At 45.7% G+C, this 23,233-nt stretch overlaps 1 protein-coding gene across 4 annotated transcripts in view; it reads right to left on the bottom strand.

The window, feature by feature from the left end:
• Window positions 1-23,233, bottom strand: part of Capn13 (calpain 13) — an 85,189-nt gene that overhangs the window by 31,567 nt on the left and 30,389 nt on the right. For all 4 annotated transcript variants that reach the window (XM_070025309.1, XM_070025310.1, XM_070025308.1 and 1 more), the window contains exons 5-10: window positions 18,774-18,907; window positions 11,476-11,650; window positions 10,527-10,601; window positions 5,983-6,068; window positions 2,929-3,003; window positions 1,353-1,489 (exon numbers count right to left, since the gene is read on the bottom strand). In XM_070025309.1, coding sequence (XP_069881410.1) covers window positions 1,353-1,489; window positions 2,929-3,003; window positions 5,983-6,068; window positions 10,527-10,601; window positions 11,476-11,650; window positions 18,774-18,907 — 682 coding nt within the window. The remainder of the gene's footprint in view (window positions 1-1,352; window positions 1,490-2,928; window positions 3,004-5,982; window positions 6,069-10,526; window positions 10,602-11,475; window positions 11,651-18,773; window positions 18,908-23,233) is intronic.

Raw genomic sequence — 23,233 nt, forward strand, 5'->3', positions numbered from 1 at the left:
TGTCCTCAGGCATGCATGAACTTATACACTGGCAGTACATTAGAGTCTTAAAATGGCATCAAGCTTCAAACATCAATGGGGGCATGGAAAAACAGGCAAGGAGATGACAACTCACAGTGCCTTCTATGTAGGCATGCCCACTGAAGCCAAAGCAAAGAAAAAAGTGAACTAATGTGGGAACCATAGATTTAAATACAACCAGCAATGCTGATAAGTCAGGATAGAAATGAATGGGTACGAGAACATTGGGATCACAACTGGGAAGATTTGCAAAGGGATGATTAGACATGGAGGACTGTCATGATCATGGGATTTCTATGAGGACCAAATAAGAGGATACACATAGTAGGACCTCAATTGCCTGTTCCTTCCCCTCTATTCCTTGTAAGGAACTACTTAAAATGGCTCTAGTGTATAATTTTGGTTAGTACATTAGTATGCATTTTATCCAAAGAAGAGGGCTGTGGTTATGTGGTCAGACTGGTACAGCTCAGGAAAACGAATCAGTAACAGTGACTCAGGTGACCTGGAGAGTCAGCCCAAGGTCTCCTGATGAAAAAACTCTCTGAGTACCAGTGTGATCAAGAGGCTATAAGTCAAAAATGGGGTCACCTGGGGTCTAGGGTCAGTCAAGTAAAATATTGTGGACAGGTAGGTACAAACATACACGTACACAATCACACATGCGTATGTTGTTTACAGCTTCCTTACCAATGATATAGTAGCATAATCAAATTTGAATTCACTTCTTAATATTACAAACAGGAAGGAGGAGATACAATGAGAGAGAAAACTTTTTAAGGTCACAATCTATGCCATACATTTCAGGACAGCCCAAAGACAGGCTCAAAGGCACCTACTTACTGCTACCTTACAACCCAGACAGGACAGGAAATTCTCCCTGGTTTCTGGATAGTGTTTTGTACATTTAAGGAAATACAGGGATTATTAATTCTAATGTTTATAGTTAGGGAGGCTGAGAACAAAGAGACAAGGTATATTCTTACAGTCACAAAGGTAATGTACATCAAAGATAATGGGTTAACCAAGGCCTTGGCTTTGCCCAGTGTTCTTTCACAACCTGGCTATTTATTGAGGAGCAGACAGACTCCTGCATTCCTGAAGGTGAGTGGGATTGTAGAATGGCATGAAGGGACATCCTCCTTTTTATACCCACCTTCAGCCATTTTCCTTGGAGGGAGCAGTAGCTCTTCCTTTAGGCTGAGAAATCCCTCTCTTTTCAGCTTCTGGCTAGATATATACAGAATCAAGGCAGAAAGCACTGAAATGAAGGCTTGTGCTAGAGCTGACTGCTTTAGGTCAGTCAGAATGACCATTAATGTCATACCTACCTGCAGTGTTTCCTAGGTTCCTAAATATCATTTGTCCCCATCTTTCATGAGGTGTGAGTCCATGGTCCAAGGTGATTGGGACTTGATTACATATAAAGAGGCAAGAAAAGTTCTCTTGGAAATCTTGACATGACATCCTGTGGAAAACAGATGCACATGACTAAATGACCACTGGTTGTGTTTCCAGGAGGAGGATCCATCTCCTTTGGCACCATCTGTGCTTCCCTGAAGTTGACTCTCCACTGTCCTACCCAAAGGCCACCATCTGATTCTGGTGTATGCAGCATCAATCACCTTCCTGCCTCAGTCCCTCTTCCCTCCTGGTCTTGAAAGGGCAAGGGCAGAGTCAAAGTCTGGGTTTTGGTCTGTCTTTTGGCAGGAAAAGTATCACTACCAATTTCCCTGATCTATTAATTCAACTGCGGTACTCTCATGGCCAGCAGGATGCTGTCCAGGCTTTCTAGGCTCTGGGTCCTAGATTCTGGCAGAGCTTGCCCTTCCAGGGGACTCTTTGCCAAGCACATTGTTGAAGTCTTTATAAAAACAAAAATGGATTACTTATGTAGCTGTAATCTCCCTGTTTATCACTTTTACAATAAAGATATAAAAAATGGATCCCACACCTAAAATTCCCACTTCCTACTGTGATGAATGTGGAGATATTGGGAATATTTTTCTTTTATATTTGTCCCTCTGATTCCCAATAATTTAGAGCCAGGCTTCTAGTCACCCATGCTAAATTACATTTAAATATGACAATAAGTAAACCAGATAGCCCTTCTAAGAAATGTCCATCTTCTTCAAAGATGCATGCATATAGCAGGTATTTTCTTTCTTCTGTTTTTTTTTTAAACCTAGCTCTGAGTATGTATTTTCTCTTCTTTTTGAGCATGTATTTTCAAAACATTGATTTCTGCATGATATCTGGGTAATGACAATGACATCCCACCCAGAACACTGGAGTTGGGCTGGAAGTTGTGGGATCCCCATTGGAGGGAACTGAAGTTTTAGAATCCTCACAAAATGGCATGAAGATGTGGGCTCTAGTTTGCAAGGAGCTGTTGGTTTGAAGCTTCTGATATCATTCCCCCTTTGCTGTCAAACTGCCCACAAAAGTCCAGTGTCTCATCACCCAGGTAATTTTTAGCCCAAGAAAGGGTAGATAGCCATACCCCATCTATGTCTCATTAGAGAAAATAGATTCTTCTAAATGGATCTTTGCAATGTTATTTCCATCCTCATAAAAGTTTAGGGAAAGGAGGAAGGGTTGAGAGCTTGGACAGTAGTTAAGAGATTGAAAAAAAATTTTTTTTGTCAGTCATGGGGCTTGAACTCAGGGTCTGGGCACCATCCTTGAGCTCTCTTGCTCAAGGCTAGCTAGCACTCTACCACTTTGGGCCATAGTTCCACTTCTGGTTTTCTGATGGGTAATTGGAGATAAGAGTCTCATGGACTTTTCTGCCCTGGCTAGCTTTGAACCATGATCCTCAGATCTCAGCTTCCTGAGTAGATAGGATTGCAGGCATGAACCACCAGCACCCCCACTAAAACACCAATCTTAAAGAAGGGTAAATACCAAAACTCTCCATCTTCTTTGTTCTCGTATAGCTGGTTTTTCCGTCGGTCACGGGTTTCCTGCCACTCCCAGGACCTGTGTGTATAAAGAGACCATAGAGAAATGCTTTGCCTATACTCTGATTCCCCACCTGCTCCACAGAACAGGTGTAGAGCCCTCTTTGAGCGCTGTTACTCTCTACACCACTCCCATCTGTAGTTCAATAGTCAGTTCCCTGTGTGGCTATTGTTCCTTCCTTGCTAGAGCTCTTCTTGGCTAGCCTTAAGCAACAAAAGATCCATGACTTCACTCTCCATGCAATCAGTTGTGTTTAACACACACCTTGACACATGATTTGCATGCAATAGACTTTTGCTTCTTTTCCTATTTAGTTGATGAATACTGGGATAATGTGTCACAGAAGGTGTCCTGGGGTCTGGTGTGGAGAAGAACCTCCCAGCAAAAGGGAGAAGCTGCCTTCCCTTCAGTCCACGCTTTAAAGTGGAGGCATGCACCTCAGCAATGGGCCCCAGAGGCACAACAGTTTAATGAGATCTTTCCAGTGGAGGGTCCACACCAAGAGCCTGGGTCACTTTCTGGGCCAGGACAGCAAGGCAAAGGACTACCACTCCAGCTTCCGGCTGTAGGCTGAGGCAGTCAGATGTGTTATTGTAAAATGGCAATTTTATAATTAAGCGATAATTACATTTTTTTCTGCAGTGTGTAAGGGAAAATAAATGTAGTGTAAATCAATATGCTATTGATTCATGCAAGTTTGCCTTTAAGTGTGTGCGACTGAAATTTCAATTATGGCTGAGATTAGACCATCCGGCTCTCCCCATCCATCTCCATTCCTAAAAAGTCGGGAAGAAATCGACTACCTACATGGAGACATCTTCACCACTTCCTTCCAGCCAGGGTTCTGGTGTATGTGTGTGGGCCAGGAGGTGGGGAAGGGGGGGCATGTCTACAATGAGCAGAGGGACATGATTCTACAGAATAGGTGCTGTTCTGCATTGTATCTCTCCCCTGTTCAGAGACCATTCATACCCATCCCTGCAGGGTTTCACTCCAAGATTTGGTTGTTCCCTTTGCCTGTCCCTGCTTCAGGCCAGCTTGTTGGTCATGTTCCTGGCTAGGGATCCTGTTGTGCTCCTCTCAACCCCCTGTTGAGGGTTCTGAAATGCACCATCCCCCCACCCCATGTTCACTGTCCTCTGTGAAGCTCTCACTGAACAGTGCCTATCCATGACACTCTTTTTCTCCCTGAGGTGGCCCTTGTCACCTTCAATGGCCACTTGACATTTCCCATAGGAGGCATGGGTGAAACACCAATGTGTGTGACTTTATTTTTTCTCTACCCTAGGGGATCTGTCATCACCTCCACTCCTAACAGCCAACCCAAAATCAAGGATTCTGGCTGCTGAAGTTACCCTTCTGGGCCAGCTTGGATGAGGGCTAGGGAGAACTGGAAAGAGCCAGAGGTTATTAGGCTTTACATCAGAACGTTGTGGGATAGGAAAGGGCAGGAAGAAAAAACAGAGGCAAGAGAAAAGGACAGCAGGAGACAGGAAGTAAAGACACAGTGGAGGCTGGATTAGTGCCTGGTTTTACAAGTTCATTTCCCTCCCGTAAGAGGTTTGGCTGTTCTGTTCTCCAGGCGGCATCGGAGGTCATATCTAGGATGATTCTATAAATTCATTTCACTGTTTCCTGCCTATTGTCCCCTTTCCCTACCATCATGCCCTCATCTCATGTTTGACGAATGCCCACGTAGGTCAGTCACACACAAGCCCCTGGGGTTCACAAGGAATCAGAAAGGTCCTACCACAGCTTGTCCTGGGGTGGCAGGCTAGGGTCTGGCCAGCCCATTGGGCCTGGCACACTGGCCGTCTACATCTGCCTTCCAGACCTGACTGTACTCACTGTATTGATTTCTGCTGCTCATTGGGTCCTGCTCTGTTTGAATGCATTGCATGTCCTTTTCAATCATGTTCCCCATCCCCGCTGGCAAGAATGCTGCGACACTTTTCATGGGCCTGGCACAGGCCTTCAGTGGAAGGCAACAGGACCCAGCTTACTTATCACTAAGAGGTACAGGCAGCTCACTGCTGCCCCTATGTCCTTCCCAGAACAGTCCTCTCATTCTGAGTCAGCAAGATGGCTGGCAGGACACCAAGGGTAGGTCATATGGTAGCCGAGAAAGCCGAACTCAGCTCCCTAAGGAAACCACTGAGCACACAGCTAGGAGCTTTGCTGGGATCTATTTGTCAGAGTTGGGTGACCCACCTACTCTACCCACTCTTAACATGGCTGAGGTGGATTTCACAGGAAGTCCAGATCAGTTAACAGGACTCACCACCTGAGCACACAGAGGAAAAAGCCCATCAGATCTTTGCCTTGAGTTTCCCAACTCCCTTAGCCATGAAGCCTTTCCATCTTGATCCCATGTCATCATTAGGACTAGAATATAGAATACACAGGACCCCTTCCAGGGATAAAGCATCTCTCTCTCTCTCTCTCTCTCTCTCTCTCTCTCTCTGTCTGTCTGTCTGTCTGTCTCTCTGTGTCTCTTTCTCTCTTTCTCTCTGTCTCTCTGTCTTTCTCTCTCTCTGTCTCTCTCTCTCTGTCCTCTCTCTGTCTCTGTCCTCTCTCTGTCTCTGTCTCTGTCTCTCCTCTCTCTCTCTCTCTCTCTCTCTCTCTCTCTCTCTCTCTCTCTCTCTCTCTCTCTCTCTCTCTCTCTCTCTCTCTCTCTCTCTCTCTCGGTTCCTGCTCTGCCACACACTCTCTTTGCTAATCTTGGCTAAACTTTTAGCCTTCTGAATGACAGACACCAAGTCTTGTCATCTACCTATAGCTCTCAGCACCCACCTGACACCTCATATGATGTATACTTCCCAGAGCATGCGTAATATGCACAGAATAGATGCCTGAAGAAAGGCATCATGGGAGCTGGAGTTGCACCACAGCCACACCGAGCTATAGATTGGACAGGCTGCAGTCGGCCTGCAGCAAGTGGCTCTCCCAACACCAAATTCTCAATGAAGAATTTATGGAGGTTTCCAGAAGCCATACCCATCGCTCCAGCGCCCTCTCCATTCCTTCTTGCCCCAGGGGTTCCACAGGCGGATGATTTCTTCCCAGCCCCTCCTGTACTGAATCTGTAATAAAGAACAACAAAGGGAACTGTCAGGTTCCCTGGTAGAAGTCAGCAGAAAGAGGGAATACAAATGCAGCTGCTTTTTACCTCCCAGGACTAATTTAACTTCTGACCTCATTTGCCTGTAGCCAGAAGGGAAAAAAATCCCCAATCAATGACTCCCTTCTGCCTGCACGGTGTTGGAATGAGAGAGGGGAAAATGGCTTTGTTGTCTTTAGCTGGGCACGAGGAGGACAGGTGCAGCTGTCCACTGTGCCATGCGGCTGCATTCTGGAGCCTGGATCTAGCAGCAGGTGAATAGCTCAGACTGCAAGGGAGAGAGCTTTATGGGTTCCATCTTCCTACGAGCCCCATCACAGACAGCATCTCTATCCCACAGACAGCCTCCATTCTTCGAGCCTCTTAGACTGCAGTGCAGCCTTAATGGCTCTGTCCTGAGTGAGCGGGTAGAGGAGACTGATACAAGCAAGACTGGGGTAGCCCAGGAGCTGAAATGTCTGAGGCTATCCTTCCTCACTCTGCATCCTGGCCCTGGCCAGACTGTCATCTGAGAGTAGATGGCTTGCAATGGCCTGAACTTCCCTCCTCTACTTTCCTCTCCTCTCTCATACCTTACTCTCTCTCGTCCCCTCATCCTCCCTCCCTCCCTCCCTTCTTCCTTCCCTCTCTCCCTCCCTCCCTTTTCCTTCCTTCCTTCTTTCCTTCCTTCCTTCCTTCCTTTCTTTCTTTCTTCCTTCCTTCCTTCCTTCCTTCCTTCCTTCCTTCCTTCCTTCCTTCCTTCCTTCTTTCCCTTTTACTCTCCCTTCCCTCTTTCCTTTCTTTAATCTTTCCTTCCCTCCCTCTCTCCTTCTTCCTTCCTCCCTCACTATCCCTTGCTCATTCATTCCACATAATCCAGAGGGTTGTTACAAAAAAACAACAGCAAACCTTGAACCACGTTTGTGGGAGCTGGGATCCCTCAATCTGGATGAGGGACTAAAATAAGATTGGGGTATAGCTGGGCTTATTGGTCTGTGAGCTAGTGTCTCCTCTAGGCAGACAGAGGAGTGAAGGAAAGAATTTGTTTCCTTACTCTAAGTTGCAGGAAGCTGAGCAAACTGAATAGCTTGTCGCCATCAGGAGGAGAAAGTCCACATGCTCAGGTAGCGCTTGGAGGCAGGCCCTGACCAACATGAATTACATTCTTCATTCCTAGGACAGACATTTCCACAATCCTTGTCCGGCAGATGAGGAAACTAAGCAATCAGAGAGGTTAAGCATCTTTACTGAAGCCACAAAGTTAAGTGGCAGAGACAAAATTTCAATACGAGCCTTTGTCAGATTCTCTTTTTTGGAATTCAAGGTGGATAAAGGACCCTTCTTGATGTGGTTGTCACCTTGGCCTCAAATACAACCCATAAGCCACTTGACCAAGGCCTGTACTCTTACCAACAGGGCATTGCCTGGAGGAGCAGCACAGTTACCCAAGGCCCCTGACCTTAGCTCTGATCAGGTTTTTTTCCTTTGCTTCTCACTGCATAGCTGAATCTCTACATCTCTGCTGGCTCCCAGTACCTGGTCTCTATGATAGCTCCTGGCATAAACCCAGGCTTTTCACCTTCCCAGCCTCACCCCCAAAAGCCTTGCACACAGTTTGTCATTGGCTGCCAGCACCGGCTAGAGCCCATGGAGTGGGTACTTGAGAAATGGTTGCCTGGTGGCCCTCAGAGCTTAATGAGCCACGCTCAGTGCCCAATGGATAGTTGGGGGCTCAGTTGGGCATGGGGAGGAAAAGCAGCCAGTGATGGGAAGGGGCTGAGTGCAGGGCTAAATGAGGCATGCTGATAAACACGCACCCCCCAGCCCGGGGGAGCCACCAGGAACTAGGTGCATAATAAAAAATGCCAATTTCATTTATCTTCCTGTCTGTGTCCTGCCTAGAGGGAGGATGAGCAAATTAAAAAGCACACTACATTTATAGGCTGCCTGAATCTTAGTACTTGTGGTTCAGAGTTACAGCCTGTTCTTTTTAGAGGAGGAATTTGTAACCAAGTCTAGCCTTGGTACAACCGTACTGTTCAATAATGTCCTATTGGTGATCACAAGAATGGGTTACCTCATATGCTCTGCTTGTTAACCATACTCCTAAGCTAACTCCCTCAGAAAATGTACTGCTGGGAAAAAGGTAGCTCAGTTTGTCTATCCTAGAACATAGCTCTTTAGATAGATTTTCTTTTTCTAAATTAATATACATTTTTATTGTAAAGATACTGTACAGAGGGGTTACAGTTACATGAGTACATTTCCTATTGAGCATTGTTACCTCCTCCTTTGTTTTTCCTCTACCATCCCTTCCTTCCCCAACTCCCAAACTCTCTCCCCCACCCGAAGTTGTAAAGTTCATTTTCTTTTTTTTTGCGGGGGGGAGGTCCAGTCGTGGGACCTGAACTCTGGGCCTGGGTGCTGTCCCTCAGCAATTCAGCTCAAGGCTAGCGCTCTACCACTTGAGCCACAGTGTCACTTCCGGCTTTTTTCTTTTTGCTTATGTGATGCTGAGGAATCAAACCCAGGGCCTCAGGCATGCAAGGCAAGCACTCTACCACTGAGCCACCTTCCCAGCCCTAAAGTTCATTTTCAACATAGTGTCTTGTACATCTCATTGTTACAACCTGTATCCTTGTTTCAGCATTTTGTTATTTCCCTTCCCCTCCCCAAATTAGAAAAAAAAAATATATATATATATATATGATGCAGGGCACTGGAATCAAATACAGTGACAACAGGGGTTATACCATGGGGGGAAGAACATACAAAAGAAACAAAAAATCACATAGTGCATTAAAAACAACCGCAACAAAAATAAAACCTCTTGTGTCTCTATCTTGGGGTTCATTTCAGTTAGCATTATCTTATCTGGTCATATGTACACAGCTTTTGACCTTTTCTGCTTGTCCTAGTCATATATTAATTATTGCAGATAAGAGAAACCATGAGACCTATGTTTCTTTGGGCCTGGCTTACTTCACTTAGTATAAATTTTTCCAAGTTTTTTCATTTCCTAACAAATGAGGTGGTGTCATTCTTTCTGATGGAGGCATAGAATTCCATTATGTGTGTGTGTGTGTGTATGTGTGTGTGTGTGTGTGTGTGTGTGTGTGTGTGTGTGTTTCATATATATCACATTTTCTTGATCCATTCATTTAGATGGATTTTTGTAAGCACTAGTTTTATTGGCCATTAATAGTTACTCCTAGACAAAAAAATATTTTATAGTTAAAATTGGCCATTAATAGTTACTCCTAGACAAAAAAATATTTTATAGTTAACGGTAAATTAAAGTCAAGCAGTAATTGTTTTGTTAATATAGCCTTCTCCAGGCCTCTAAACTGCTCATGTACCCTGTGCTTCTCCAGGAAGTAGAAATGGCAGGATGCATGTTCCAAATGTATTTAGAAATGTGTTTACACAGAATATCTCCCAGGCTCCTTCTTCTGAGGACACATCTTTCCAACTGTCAGCTGCTTGGAAGGGCAGGGCAGGATGGACCACACAGGACAGGTGGCCATGATCACCTATCTTCCCAGGTGACATGCTCTGTCTAGACCACCCCTTCATCCCATGTCCACTGTAAACATCATTAATGCCCACAGCTCTCTCATTCTGGAGGAAGCACTAAAGTCTGATCAACACAGGAAACTAGATAGCATGGCCGAATGATAAGAGGTATCACAAGAATAAAACATATTTGCTATCCTGAGACTTGTCCACATTGGTAGCCAATGGAACAATAATATTGATTGCCCTTCAGGGAAGGGAAGAGCAGAATGGTTGGGGGACAGCTCCAAGAACAAGAGGACCAGGATCTCTTGACCTGTACATATCAGGGCAAACTCTTCCTTAAAAGCATAGATGCCCCCTGGCCTCTTTCTCTTCCCTTGGCTTGGTGTTATGAACACTTTGCACACTTGTTTTGAGCTCAGACATGAAATCCTCTATTGAGGATGGCAGAGCCATTCAGGATTACCTGCTTACCCAAGGGAGAAATGAATTTGATCTTGGTTAAGTCCTAGATTTTAGAGAGACTTTGTTATATCAGTTTAGCTTGTATGTCACAAAGGAAACCTATCTCAGGGCAAAACTTTCCCAAGAGTCACTTGCTGTGTGTATAGGTGAGAAGGGGTTCCATTCTACCTCTTCGGGGCTAATACTTCATCTAGCTAGCTACTTGACCTAAATCACTCCATGGAGAGCAAGGATTCCTGGGGATTCCTAAGGGAAAAGGGTTCTGGGTGCCAGAACTTTGGATAGAAGACACTGAGGCTGTTTGTGGAGGGGCCATGGCAGGGCTGGGGTGATAAAGCCTCATGTCTACTTTGCTGGTCTTTCTGGAGGCATGTGAAGCTGCCTCTTATTCAGAAGAGCAATAACCAAGGACAGAGTGGAGGCAGAGACTTACTTCAGGCCAGTGGGCCTGGCTTACCTGCTCAGCCCCAGTCACTGTGTAGGCATGCTGGCTCACAAGTCCGTTCCCCATCACTGTAGCCTCATCTGTAACCTATGGAGGAGAAAAGCAAAGGCAACACTCAGCCCTCACAGGCTCTTCAGAGTGGTGGAGAAACCCATTTAGATAGTGATTGAGCCATCACGGCCTCAGGCCCATTGTGCCCACTGACTGTGTGTGCTAGAACTCTTCTAGAGAAGCAGAGATGGTGGCTAAGAGGTGGATGAGGCTCTAGATATTTGTTGTCCAGGAAGATACCCACCCCCTCCCCATGACTGACAGACACCCCTTCACATACACATAGCCTTGAGGGCCTGGGTGGCTTATACTACCTAACAGTTGTCATCAGCAAACACAGCACGAAACACATCTGCTGGGGCTTTTGCTGGACTCAGGGGTCCCTGATGTCCCTGAGATGAGAAAGCACATCTTTGGATGGTTCTGTGTTATGTTCAAAAGTGCAGGAAGCCACCCCTAGATAGGGAGCTGGATGTCTCAGAATAATCTCAAATAAGACAGAGATTCTGTTGAGACTACCCTTCCCATGGGGAGAGTCAGCGCTCTTGGCTCAGTGAAGAAAAACACCGAAGGAGCTTCCCCCAGCACCAGGAGCCACCACGGAGCCCCCAGTGTGTGGCAAGGCCCCTGGGAACTCTGTACTTGGCAGAAGGTCAGCCATATTTGAACCCTGCTCAGCATTTCCTGGCTGTATGCTAGTGTGACTTTCTTTGGCTTCTCTGATCCTTTTCCTCTTCTGAGTAGTGAATTCTGGACTCTGTGTCTCAGAGGAAGGACTGCTATAAGACTGAATGAGGTGACCCTGAGGAAACTCACTGTTGGTGCTATGTAGAGTTCAGTTGTCATTCCTGTCTCTAGCTGTGGGCCCTGGGTATGGAGAAACTCAAACAAAGGGACCCCTTTTACTCACCCCTTTTGGGGTGGCACAGGTCATTAGAGAGCCTGCCCTGGCTGCTGTCTTCACCATCGTCAGCAGGTCTGAAGGGGAGGAGTGGAGGTTGACGCTGGAGACCACCCCTCCGGTGAGGTCCACCAAGGCGTCCGGGAGGTAGCCGTAGTGCAGGTGGGAGTAGGACCCTCGCAGCCTTTGTGGGGGTGAGAGTTAGGTTAGACCTCACAGTCACTTTGGGAGACACTCTGGAGCAGGAGATGGCACACTGCTCCTATTTTCCAGGTGAGGCATTTTGCTTGGTCCACTCTGAGTCATAATGCCCAAGAGGAGAGAAGGCCATGGTGAGCCTTCAGGAAGCACTGGACAATACTCACATGAGAGTCCCTAGCTGCTTCTTTGGTGTGACAATGTGCTACACACTAACAGTGTGCCCGTGACATGCTCGCTGTATGCTCAGAGAAGAGCCAGACCTCATCCCTGACCTCAAAGAACTCACAGTCCGGGATGGGCACAGTGGCTCACATCTGTAATCCCAGCTACTCAGAAGGGGGAGATTGGATGGATCATAGTTTGAGGCCAGAGTTTAAAAAAAAATAGGGAAACAAAGGACAAGGGGGAACCAATGCAACAGCAATATACACAAGACAATATGCTAGAAATGAGCTGTACAACTTGGGGGCAGGATGGGGGGAGGGAAAGTAGGAGAAAAATGAGGGAAGGGGTAACAAGTTTGATAAGAAATGTACTCATTACCTTACTTATGTAACTGTAACCCCTCTGTACATCACCTTGACAATAAAAAAAGAGAAAAAAAATCAGTGAGATCCCATCTCAACCAATAAGCCGGTGTGTCCAGCTATATGGCTTGCAGAGATGGCAAGATCTCAGTCTAGGCCTTCCTTGAACAAAAATACAACATAAGGAAAAAAAACCCTATAATGTAAAAAAGAGCTGGGAGTGGGTCAAATACAATAGTGTTGGCCTAGGAAAGTACTCAAAGCTACCATTCCTAAACACCCCTAGCACCTTAAATCAGAAGGCATGAGGTGGCTTTCCTAAAGCCAACATAAGAAGGGAGAGGGGAACGTATTAACCCTCAGATCCGTCCTCCAGAGCCCCCTTCTAGGCCATTCCCTGCTGATAACTGTTTCCTTCTACTCTTGTACCCCACAAGTTCCCTGTCTTACCTTTCTCTCAATGGCCCCAAACCTCAGCCGCCCATGGCAAGTATGTGGGTCCCCTTCCTAGCTCCCCTTCATGAGCTCTCAATCCCTGGGCCTAGGAGGTGGGCAGTAGCACACCGGCCTCGCTAGGCTATATAGAGCTCGTGAGTGAATGAATGTGCACGTGACATGGAACAGCCCTTGTCTCCCTGTGTGTACAGAAGGCACAGTAGAGCAGTCGCCTTCCTCTTCTCTCTGCAGACCTGTCTGCCCGCCACCACAGTGATGGGGTATCAGGGCACACTCTTCTCAGGAGATATGAAAAACAACAAACACATCAAGTTCTTTACTCGCCTTGGGTGTCTCTTTGCTACTAGATCAATTGGATCACCATGGAACAAAACAGATAGATTAATACCCTTTGGGTCTGAGGGGCAACTACACTCTGGGTCTGTGTTCAGAGAGGAAGATGGGCATTCTAGGGAAAAAGAGTCAATCTGGGGAGGTTCCTGAAACCAGAGGAGCACACTAGGGTGGGTGGGGTGGCGATGGGGCTGGTCCAATCACAGTGACGACACCACTGAAGCAGAGGCTCCGTGGGGAGGCCGGTGAGTAAACCGAGGCTTCCTGGGGATTTCAGAAATACAGCCAGAATTAAATCTCGAAGGACAGCAGGTGGAAGCCTGGGAGACCCTGGGGCTGTCTCCTGGCTTCAAAACTGCCCCATGGGAGGGGCTGCCCCCTCCACCTCTGCCACTGGGGATCCTCTACAGGGTCCCTGAGGATAAGCAGAGTAGGGCCCTTCTTAGGTGGTGGGCAGCAGAGGTGCTGCTGCTGCTACATTTTTGTTTTGTAGAGTGCTGCAACATCAGATAAGTCAGGAGTCTGGACCCAGGCCCGCTGCTATCACTAATAGGATCTCAGGCCTTTACCAAGCCCCTTCCCTATTCTGACCTTGACTTCTCAGCTGGCAACAAGGTATACAGGATCATTCTGGGCCCTCAGATACTCCTTTTCCATTCTTCTCTTTATCCTCTCCTCCTGGAGAGAGCCCCAGAACCCCAGCAAACTCACGTCAACAAGTACATATCACACAACCATGGTGAGCAGAACACCATCGCAGGTGAGCATGCTGGGTATGACTTCGAAAGCCCGTGATTATAGAAAGCTAAGGATCACCAGAACAAGGAGCAATTCTGCACGAACAACGCTGTGACCATGTTGTCTGGCTTGTTTAAAACTGATCTCCTTCTCTGACCTTGAATTAAGATCCACATTAGCCTCTGGAGCGTTGACTCAGTCGACTAGACTCTCTTTGATCAATATGAAGCCCTGTTGGGTAAAACCTGACTCTTGATGTCCCAGAGTCTTTGCTGAGGTCACCAGACACTGACATGGACAAGGCTCTAGAAGCCATCCTGGAGGCCACCAGGTCCTCCCTGCAGCATCCCCTTCCTGCTGACACTCAGGGTCCTGTATGCTTCAACCAGGGCTGAAACAGAACAGCTCCGGAGAAGCAGCCAGGCCTGTCCTCATTTTATGGTCTCAAAGGCCCTGCCCCAAGCTCGGCACTGGTGGTTCATACCTATAATCCTAGCTACTCAGGAGGCTGAGATCTGAGGATCACTGGTTTGAAGCCAGCCCAGGCAAAAAAGTCCCAATGAGACTCTTATCTCCAATAAACTACTCAAGAAAGCCAAAAGTGGTACTGTGGCTCAAGTGGTAGAGCACTAGCCTCAAGCACCCAGAGGATCAGAGACAGCACTAGGTCCTGAGTTCAAGCAAAAAAAAAAAAAAAAGAGGCCCTGCCTCAATGGGTTTTGAGTCTCATTTGAGGTCACACCCCTGTTATTTGACACTCACCACTACTACATCCTATAGAACTGAAAAGACTCCCTGTTCTAACCTCTCCCGCCAGTAGTCTCCTCTCCCTGTCTTCCAGAGCCGTCTCTCTCTCTATGTATCAGAAATGCCTGCAAAGTCTGTCCTAACAGCCCCCTGGGTGTTTTGACAAGAAGCTATCTGTCTACTTTACAAACATGAGCTTACAGATCTGCTGATGCTTCCGGAATACAGTGACTATTCTTAGTCCCCTTGGCTGACAGGAAATAGAAAAGAAAGGAGAGAGAAATCTGAGCTCACCACAGCTGTCACTATGCCTTGTCACCTGAACCCAGGAATTCTGAGCAAGCCTCGTCCTTATCCCTTCGCTTCAGCTTCATCTGGGGGAAATGTCTACTTGTTTTCAGTGATAGGAAGCAGGAGGAATCTGGATGGATATCTAAATCCAAGATGTTGCAATTACCTGCAGAAATTCTACAAAGAGTAATAACAGCTTTTCATATCATCTCCTCCTCCTGCTCCTCCTTTTCCTTCTCCTCCTCCTCTTCCTTCTTCTCCTCTTTTTTATTTTTTACATTTCTTTTTTTTATTGTGAGAATACAGTACAGAGGAGTTACAATTACATGGGCAAGATAATGAGTACATTTCTTATCAAGCATTGTTGCCTCCCCGTTGTTTCCCCTTTTTCTTCTCCTCTTCTTCCTCCTCCTCTTCCTCCTCCTATTACTCTTCCTTCTCTTCTTCCTCCTCTTCCTTCTCCATTCTTTTCTTCCTTTATGCCAGGGCTTGAAGCCAGGGCCTGGATGCTGTCCCTGAGCTTTTTCATTCATGGCTGGTGCTCTACTATTTGAGCCACAGCTCCACTTCTCAGTTTTTTTGGTGATTAATTGGAGTTAAAAGTCTCACAGACTTTCCTTCCCCAGGCTGTCTTTGAACTGCAATTCTCAGAGCTCGCCATCCTGAATAGCCAAGATTACAGATGTGAGCCACTGTTACTCAGCTTATTTTATGACTTCTACAGAAAAAAAAATCCCCCCAAAATGGATTCTTTTTTTTGACCACTATTCATTTCCAGTCTCCTCTGCTTCCAGGATAATTGAAAGGCGAGAGTGTACATGTTCACCCACTTGCTTGGAGAGCAAGAAACCTATGCATGTAGACAGATGGGCTCTCTCTATTTGTGCAGGGTCCTCGTGTGCCAGGCACCAAGTTCTATAAAAGGTAATAAGACAAATCTCACTTTGTGCAAATAACATTATTGGGGTCCAATGGGAAAGTAGGTGAGTACAGCTATTAACCCTGACATGGCAATGAACACTATGTGAGCTTGGCCCAGTCCATTCGCCTCTCTGAGCCTCAGTTCCTTCATCCCTCACAGAAGAGGGATCCATTCTCAAGTTCCCTTTCAGTTGCCACATGCCGCAATTCTCTCCCATTCCCTCCTGCATTCTTCTTTCTTTGGCTGGGTGGGGTTAAAGCTTTTGAAACGGCTTTAATAGTTTAGAACATTTTCTCCTCTGCTAGATTTCTTTAGGTGGGAGAATGTGGATTCTGGGTCCACTTTCTCATTTCTTTTTTAAGCTGAATGATTGCTTTAGGTCAGCTTTTAACAAAATGGGGTCAAAGTCATCATTTCGTTCTATAAGATTTCTAATTCTCCCAGTGAACTGACAGGCTACCCGCTTTTACACAAGGAGAAACCAAGTCCCTGAAGTGATGAGGGCAAGATCCATACTGGAAAGATAATGGCAGTGTTTGTGTAAGTAGCTTAGGAATGAATTAACCTCCTCCAATGCATGCACTGGTTCAACAGCCCTGGTTGTTATCTGGGTGCTTTCTCCAGCGCTAATGAACAGCCTTTCCTGGAGCTGGAATTGAGTAGCAAATTTAGTTTTCCCAAGTTGCTCTAAAGCAAGAGGCACACAGAGAGGCCTTTAGGCACCTCACCCTTTAGACTATGACTTTCAGGATAGGGACTGGGTGGATTGTAGCTTTGTTGCCACCCTACAGGACACAGGCTTTACTCAGCCATAGCCATAATACAGGGACCTTGACTAATTGGGTTAACTGCTTCGCCTTATCTCTGCCTGGCTTCTCCAGGAATGACGTGAGAAAACTTCTGATCCTATGGGCCTTTCTCCTGTCTATTTTCTTCCCAGAAGTGTGGTCTTTCCCCTGTGAAAGATGCAGTGATGTGGTCTTCTCTGCTCTCCTGTCACACAGCCCTTCTAGGGGACACTGTCCCTTCCACAGCTCCTGCCCACAAAGGTCTATGGACACGTGACTTCAGTCAAAGCTGGGTGGGTCAAGGGGGACCTAATGTGAGCTTGGCACCCAGACTCACTCCCTAGAACTACAATCATCCAAGAAGCAGGGGACAGGGCAGAGGCAGAAATGTTGAAGCAAGAGGGAGGAACTAGTGTCCCAAGGCAGGTAAAGCTAAGCAGAGGAGCAGGGAGGAGATGGGGGTCAGTAAGGCTGTGAGGAGGAGGAGGAGGGGTTGGTGTAAAGAAGCTGGTCTTGCCAAGGCTGTCACAAAACCAGACATGCTCTCCAGCCTTTCTCCTTGCTCTTGAACTTCTGTGAGATTTCATGCCTATTGACTTCTGTACATCGTGATCACTCACTCCCTTCATAATATCACTGCAAGGCCCTGTTCTTGTTTATTTTTCTTTCATGCCATTCAATCACCTTGTTCTTTCTTTCCTTTCTTCCTTCCCTCCATTTTTCTGTCTCTCTCCTTGCTTACTTATTCTCTCTTTCATTCTCTCTCTCTCTCTCTCTCTCTCTCTCTCTCTCTCTCTCTCTCTCTCTCTCTCTCTCTCTCTCTCTCTCTCTGTAATCACTATTCTCTCTCCACTCCACCCACAACTATTTCAGGATGTTTAATGTTCACCTTTATGTTTGCACAGGTTCTTGTAAAATGCATACTGCAATGGCCAGTTTCCGTTTCCAGAAATATCTCTATGCTTTATGGCTCAGTGTCCCGTTCACCCAACACCCAATCCTCTGAGGACCATCCTTTGTGCAGACTGGATCTATGGTTTCTGGCTACTGGGTAGATTCCATGGATTGCACCTACCCCACAGTCCTTCTGCATCCTGATAATGGACAGATCATACCACTCCTATAGCATTGCCAGGAACACGCAAAGGCTTGTCCCCTTAGACCCCTCTAGGAGTATCCTTAGTGGTGTGTGAGATGTACATACAACTAACGTAAAGGTAGTCAAGAAGAGCCAAGCACAGTGTCTGGCAAATGGTGAAAAGTTCAGTGAACATCTGTTGAATAAAAGCAACCATCAAGTCTTAAGTACAATCCATGAGCTGGGGTATTTAACAAATCCTAGAGCCTGTCAGTATCAGAGCACAGTCCTTATGCATGGCTTGTTGACCTTCTGAGAATGATCAAGTCCCACACAAATGCAACCTCATGACAGTTGTGCCAGACCCCAGACTTCCTCGACCTCATTTTGAAGTGTTTTACCTGTGGCTTTGCTCAACACTCCTGCTTGTGGGACTGTTTCCACCTACAGGTCTCTGCTCGGTCTGGGACTGCTACCCTTCTTTCCAGGCTCACTCCCAGCCCCCATATCCTCAACTGGAGTCTCTTTCTAGACCAGAAAGTGAAGATCATTTCCTCCTTGGTTTTCTCATCAGACTTGGATAGGGATATGATACAGGCAACCTGTGAGTTCTGTACCTACCATTCAACCTATCACCAATGGGTGCTATCGGGGAAAAAGAAAATTACACCTGCACTGAGCATATCCAGACTATTTCCCCTCATCATTCCCTAACAGTACCAAACCACAAAGATGTATGTCGCCTTTACATGTCACTAGGAGTTATATGTAATATAGGGATGGTTTAGCACAGACAGCAGGATTGCAACGTTTAGACACAAATACTCTGGCATCTGAATAAAGAGCTGGAACATCTGTGCATTCTGACCACCAAGGGAGGCTTCTGGAGCACTCTCCTTCAGATACTAAGGATGGCAGTGTTTGTTTGGACTTTGTGTACCAATGTAGCACTCATATTCTCTGCTCATAGCTCTGTCTGGCACCTCTTTTGTTCGTCTCTCACTATGTGCCTCTGAGTCCTTTCTGGTGATCACAACACTGGCAGTTGTTTATAGAGGTTGCTCAGCCGGGTGGCAAGGGCTCTGACACTCAAAGGGACAGTGCTTTCATTCACGAGAGATATTGAGAGTCACAGGGCCAGCTGGCAGAGAGAACCTGCAAGAGCCAGGCACGCGGCAGGCAGGGTCGGCATCACAACAGGGCAGAGAGAGTGATCTCACACTTACTTGGCATAGGCTTTCTCCAGCAGGCACGGCCAGAACTCCTGCTTGTTACGAGGATGTACGAAGAGGCAATCTCTCCCCACAACAGGCAGATAGTCATCCACCACCACTTCTACCCATTGGCCACACTGCCAGAACTGGAAGAGAGACAAACGTGTGCCTTAGTAGAGCTGGGGTAGCCGAGAGTTTCCAAAGCCTTTCAACCGACACCAAAAGATGCTCATGGTGACAACCTGAACTCAACGATATAACAACAACCTCGATCCAGAACAAAACTCCAGTCCCAATTGCTGGGCAGGGTGCAAGCATGTGATGATCTCCATCCAGTGGCAGACGTAGAAGAATAGGTAGAGAACAAATAAATAAATAAATGAGGCAGTTAACAAGAGGAAGTAAAGGTAGGGAGGAGGAGAATCGGGTTCTATTGACCTTGGGCTCACTTTGGCAAGTTCTTTGTGAGCTCCAAAGACACACAGGAGACATTCTAAATGAGTGGTCTGGACAGGGTTGGAATGGGGAAGAAGCTCCCTACTGGGAGCTGAGGGCTGGATGTAAACACACAGGGAATGCATCGGACAGGTTTCAGGGGCAAAGGCCTGCCGGCAAAAGGACTGAGCAGGGACAGGCTCATCCCGGCCCTCTCATCTCCCATCATTCTGGCCTGCCACTACAGCAAAGAAATGAAACTGGCACTGCTGCTGCTCAGAGTGCAAATGCAACAGATGTTCTTCTACCAAACAGACTGTTTTCATCTTTAGCACTCAATTCTAAATGGTTCACCTAGGGACATCATCAAATGAAGACCATTCATTCAAAGCCAGCCTTCTTTGCTTCATTGCTGGCCTCCCCTGGGCTGGATGAGTAGTGGGACTTCCAGGTTTGAGCTTTGATGGAGGCAAATCTCCCCTAGCTGGGTGGATGTCATCTCTCATTTACATGGCTCTCATCCACAGCCGCATGTCCAGATGCTGGGCTGTCACATCCAGCTGAGGACCCGCTTTCAGAGCAGAGATGGAGACCAAGACACAGATAATCAGTTGAGACAAAGGAAAGATGTTTTCATGGTCCTAATAAATCCCTGCACTGCAGCTGGCTTGGGCACAGCTGTGGACTTGTGCTCTTCTGGCAGTGAGCAGGAAGATGTGTAGGTGTTGAGGCTGAGTCACCAAGGAAAGCCAACCCCAGCTCCCAGAAGGAGAGGACTAAAAGGGCCATCTGGATTTTGTGTTTAATTGGGTAGCAACAAATAACAGCGTCCATTTTGTGGAAATCTGCCGGAATTCTGGTTTTGCCTTTTAATTACCCAAACAACAGATGTAGGGCAAGACATTTAATTCATGGTGTCAGTTTCTTCATCTGCCAAAGAATGGCATGATTAAGAATGGCCTCAGAGCCTGTAGCTGGGATCAGATAGAAGGGAGGGTGTGGTTTTGAGGGACTGCTGTTCAACAGCCATTTTGTTCAGCATCCAGGACAGTGCTTGATACCCAGAAGGCCATGCTGAATAGGTGTATCTTGCTCAAGGATGCTGATCTTGCTAGTTTCATCCTAGAACTCATCCTCACCTCCATCTTTCCAGTAAGGCCAACTAAATTTGATCTCCCAAGAAAACATCAGATGAGACTGCTGCTACCAGAAAGGATGCAGAGTCTTGACTGGTGGTCAGGATTGACACCAGGATATATACATTTTCTGGTTTGTGCTTCTGGGTGAGGAGGGATGCTATCTAGATAATGTCTGAACCAGCTAGAACCATGCAGGTGCAATTTTGCCTCACTCCCTTGTCAGGGAAAACAGAAATGTTTGGGGAGGCCAGGCATCTACTGTACCCTGGGCATGGGGTGTTTTCCAGAAGCAATGACCAAGCTCACAGTGGAAAGAAGAAAGCTTCAGAGGTCAGCGTCACTCACTGATGCAAAACTGGGAAACTTCGTGATTTTCTTTGTCAGCCAGTAGAGCAAAGCATATCCTGCCTGAGTCTTCAGTTGTCTTGACTAAGTCAATCTCATCAATGTGGTAATTAGATCAACAGAGGTGGCAGCATCCCTAGGTGCCTGTCAGAAGCTCTAGTAGGCACCTTGTTGGGGTTCAGGAGGAGAGAACAGGGAAAAGGAGGGGGCCCAGCAACAAAGAAAGGGAAGTTGGCTAATTAAAAGGAGGACGTCCTTCTTACTGAAAGGCTCACTGAATTCAAGGCAATACTATTTCTTAAAATGTATACATGTGGATGTATTCTAGAGAATTTCCCTTACTCTGGGGGAAATGGGGAGAAACAATTCCCAGAAACTGGCAGGTTGAAGGTGCATGCTGGGTACAAAGTAAGAAAAATAGATAAACATTGGATATTTTCCTGCAACACTAGAACCTATAAGACAACGAGGATAGTGAGAAAAGAATGTGATACCAGAATCCTAAAACTATCCAAAATGTCAGTCTTAAGTGAAAGCAAGTGAAAAACTCTCATTGTACTTTGAGGAAAGTTATGCAAGGAACTACTATTTAATGAAGTCAAATTAGAACAAAATATCAAGGTCAGGAGAAAGGTAAGAGAAACAGCAGCAAGTGATGCATTTTAAATATGCCTTTTACAAGAAACGCACCTGTAATAGTGAAAAGAAACTGATAATAAAGCGATAAACAGAGACACAAGAGGCACATATACTCAGGAAGCTGGAGTGATGATGTGAAAATTAGATAGTGAGGAACAAGGCCAAAGGCATTAAATATAACAAATAAGGATATTATGCAAGTTTTATCTTTATACCATGATGGCAATATCATAAGTTTTGAGCCACTAAAGAATACAACAGAAAACATGCAGAGCCAAAACATCCAATAGAAATTGGAGTCTCCAAGACTCTGACAAGGAACTTCCATTGTTCTTTTAGAATTTGATAAACCAAGCAGACAAATTAAGCCAAGGTAAAACAGTCAATTATAGGTAATATGATATGCAAACCAGAATGCTGATCTAATAAATAAACATGAGCCAGTAACAAAAACTATCATGGATATAGCCATAAATAAAACTACTTTAACAATTTCCTCAGATGTAGAGATTTTTATAAGTATACATTTTATAAATCTGGCCATCAAACAAGGGAAACTATGAGACCTATGTTTTGGGTCTGGCTTACTTCAAATATAATTTTTTCCAAGTCTTTCCATTTCCTAACAAATGGAACAGTGTCATTCTTTCTGATGGAAGCATAGAATTCATATACATTTCACATTTTTCTTAATTCATTCATCTACTGAGGGATATATGGGTTGGTTCCATATCTTAGCTATGGTAAATAATGCTGCAATAAACATAGCTGAACTGGTAGCCTTAGTATGGCCTTGTTTGTGATCATTTGGGTAAATGCCCAAAAGTGGGATTGTTGGGTCCTAGGGGAGCTCTATGTGGAGTCTTTTGAGGAACCTCCATACTGCTTTCCAAAGTGGTTGAACAAGTTTACACTCCTACCAATAAGGCAGTAAGTTTCCTTTGGCCACATCCCCTCCAGCATCTGTTGTTGTTAGAGTTCTTGATTATAGCCATTCTAACTGGGGTGAGGTGGAATCTCAATGTTGTTTTGATTTGCATTTCTTTTATGGCTAGAGAGGTTGAGCATTTCTTCATGTGTCTATTGGCCATTCTTGTTTCCTCTTCAGAGAAGTCTCTAAGTCTTTATCCCACTTATTAATCAGGTGGTTATTTATTTGAGGATTTGTTATTGAGGGAATTTAATTTTTTGAGTTCTAAGTATATTTTAGATATGAGGCCCTTGTCCATTGTATGGCTAGTGAAGATCTTCTCCCAATCTGTGGGCTTTCTATTGATCTGGCTAGCTATGTCCTTTGCCATACAGAAACTCTTCAGTTTTATGCAATCCCATTCATTAAGTGAAGTAAGCCAGACCCAAAGAAACATAGGTCCCATGCTTTCCCTTATTTGCAATAACTAGTATATGTCTAGGACAAGCAGAAGAGGTCAAAAGCTATGTACATATGACCATGCAAGCTGCTGCTAAGCGAAATGAACTCCAAGATAGGGACACAAGAGATTTTATCTTTCTTGCTGTTCTTTTTAATGTACTTATTTATATGTACTATGAGATTTTTTTGTTTCTTTGTATGTTCTTCTCCCATGGCATAATCCCTGTTGTCACTGTATTTGATTCCAGTGGCCTGCATCTTGTATATACACTTTTCTAATTTTGGGAGGGGAAGGGAAATAAAATGCTGAAATAAGGATACAGGTTCACCCACTGTAACAATGAGATGTACAAGATACTATGTTGAAAATGAACTTTACAACTTTGCAGGGGGAGGGAGGAGTTTGGGAGGTAGGGAGGGAAGGGATAATAGGGGAAAAAGAAAGGAGGGGGTCACAATACTTGATAGGAAATGTACTCATTACCTTACTCATGTAACTGTAACCCTTCTGTAGAGTATCTTCACAATAAAAAAAAATAAAA

The sequence above is a fragment of the Dipodomys merriami genome, unplaced genomic scaffold (assembly GCF_024711535.1).
Source record: "Dipodomys merriami isolate MVZ:Mamm:240054 unplaced genomic scaffold, mDipMer1.0.p SCAF_17, whole genome shotgun sequence".
NCBI classification, from domain to species: domain Eukaryota; kingdom Metazoa; phylum Chordata; class Mammalia; order Rodentia; family Heteromyidae; genus Dipodomys; species Dipodomys merriami.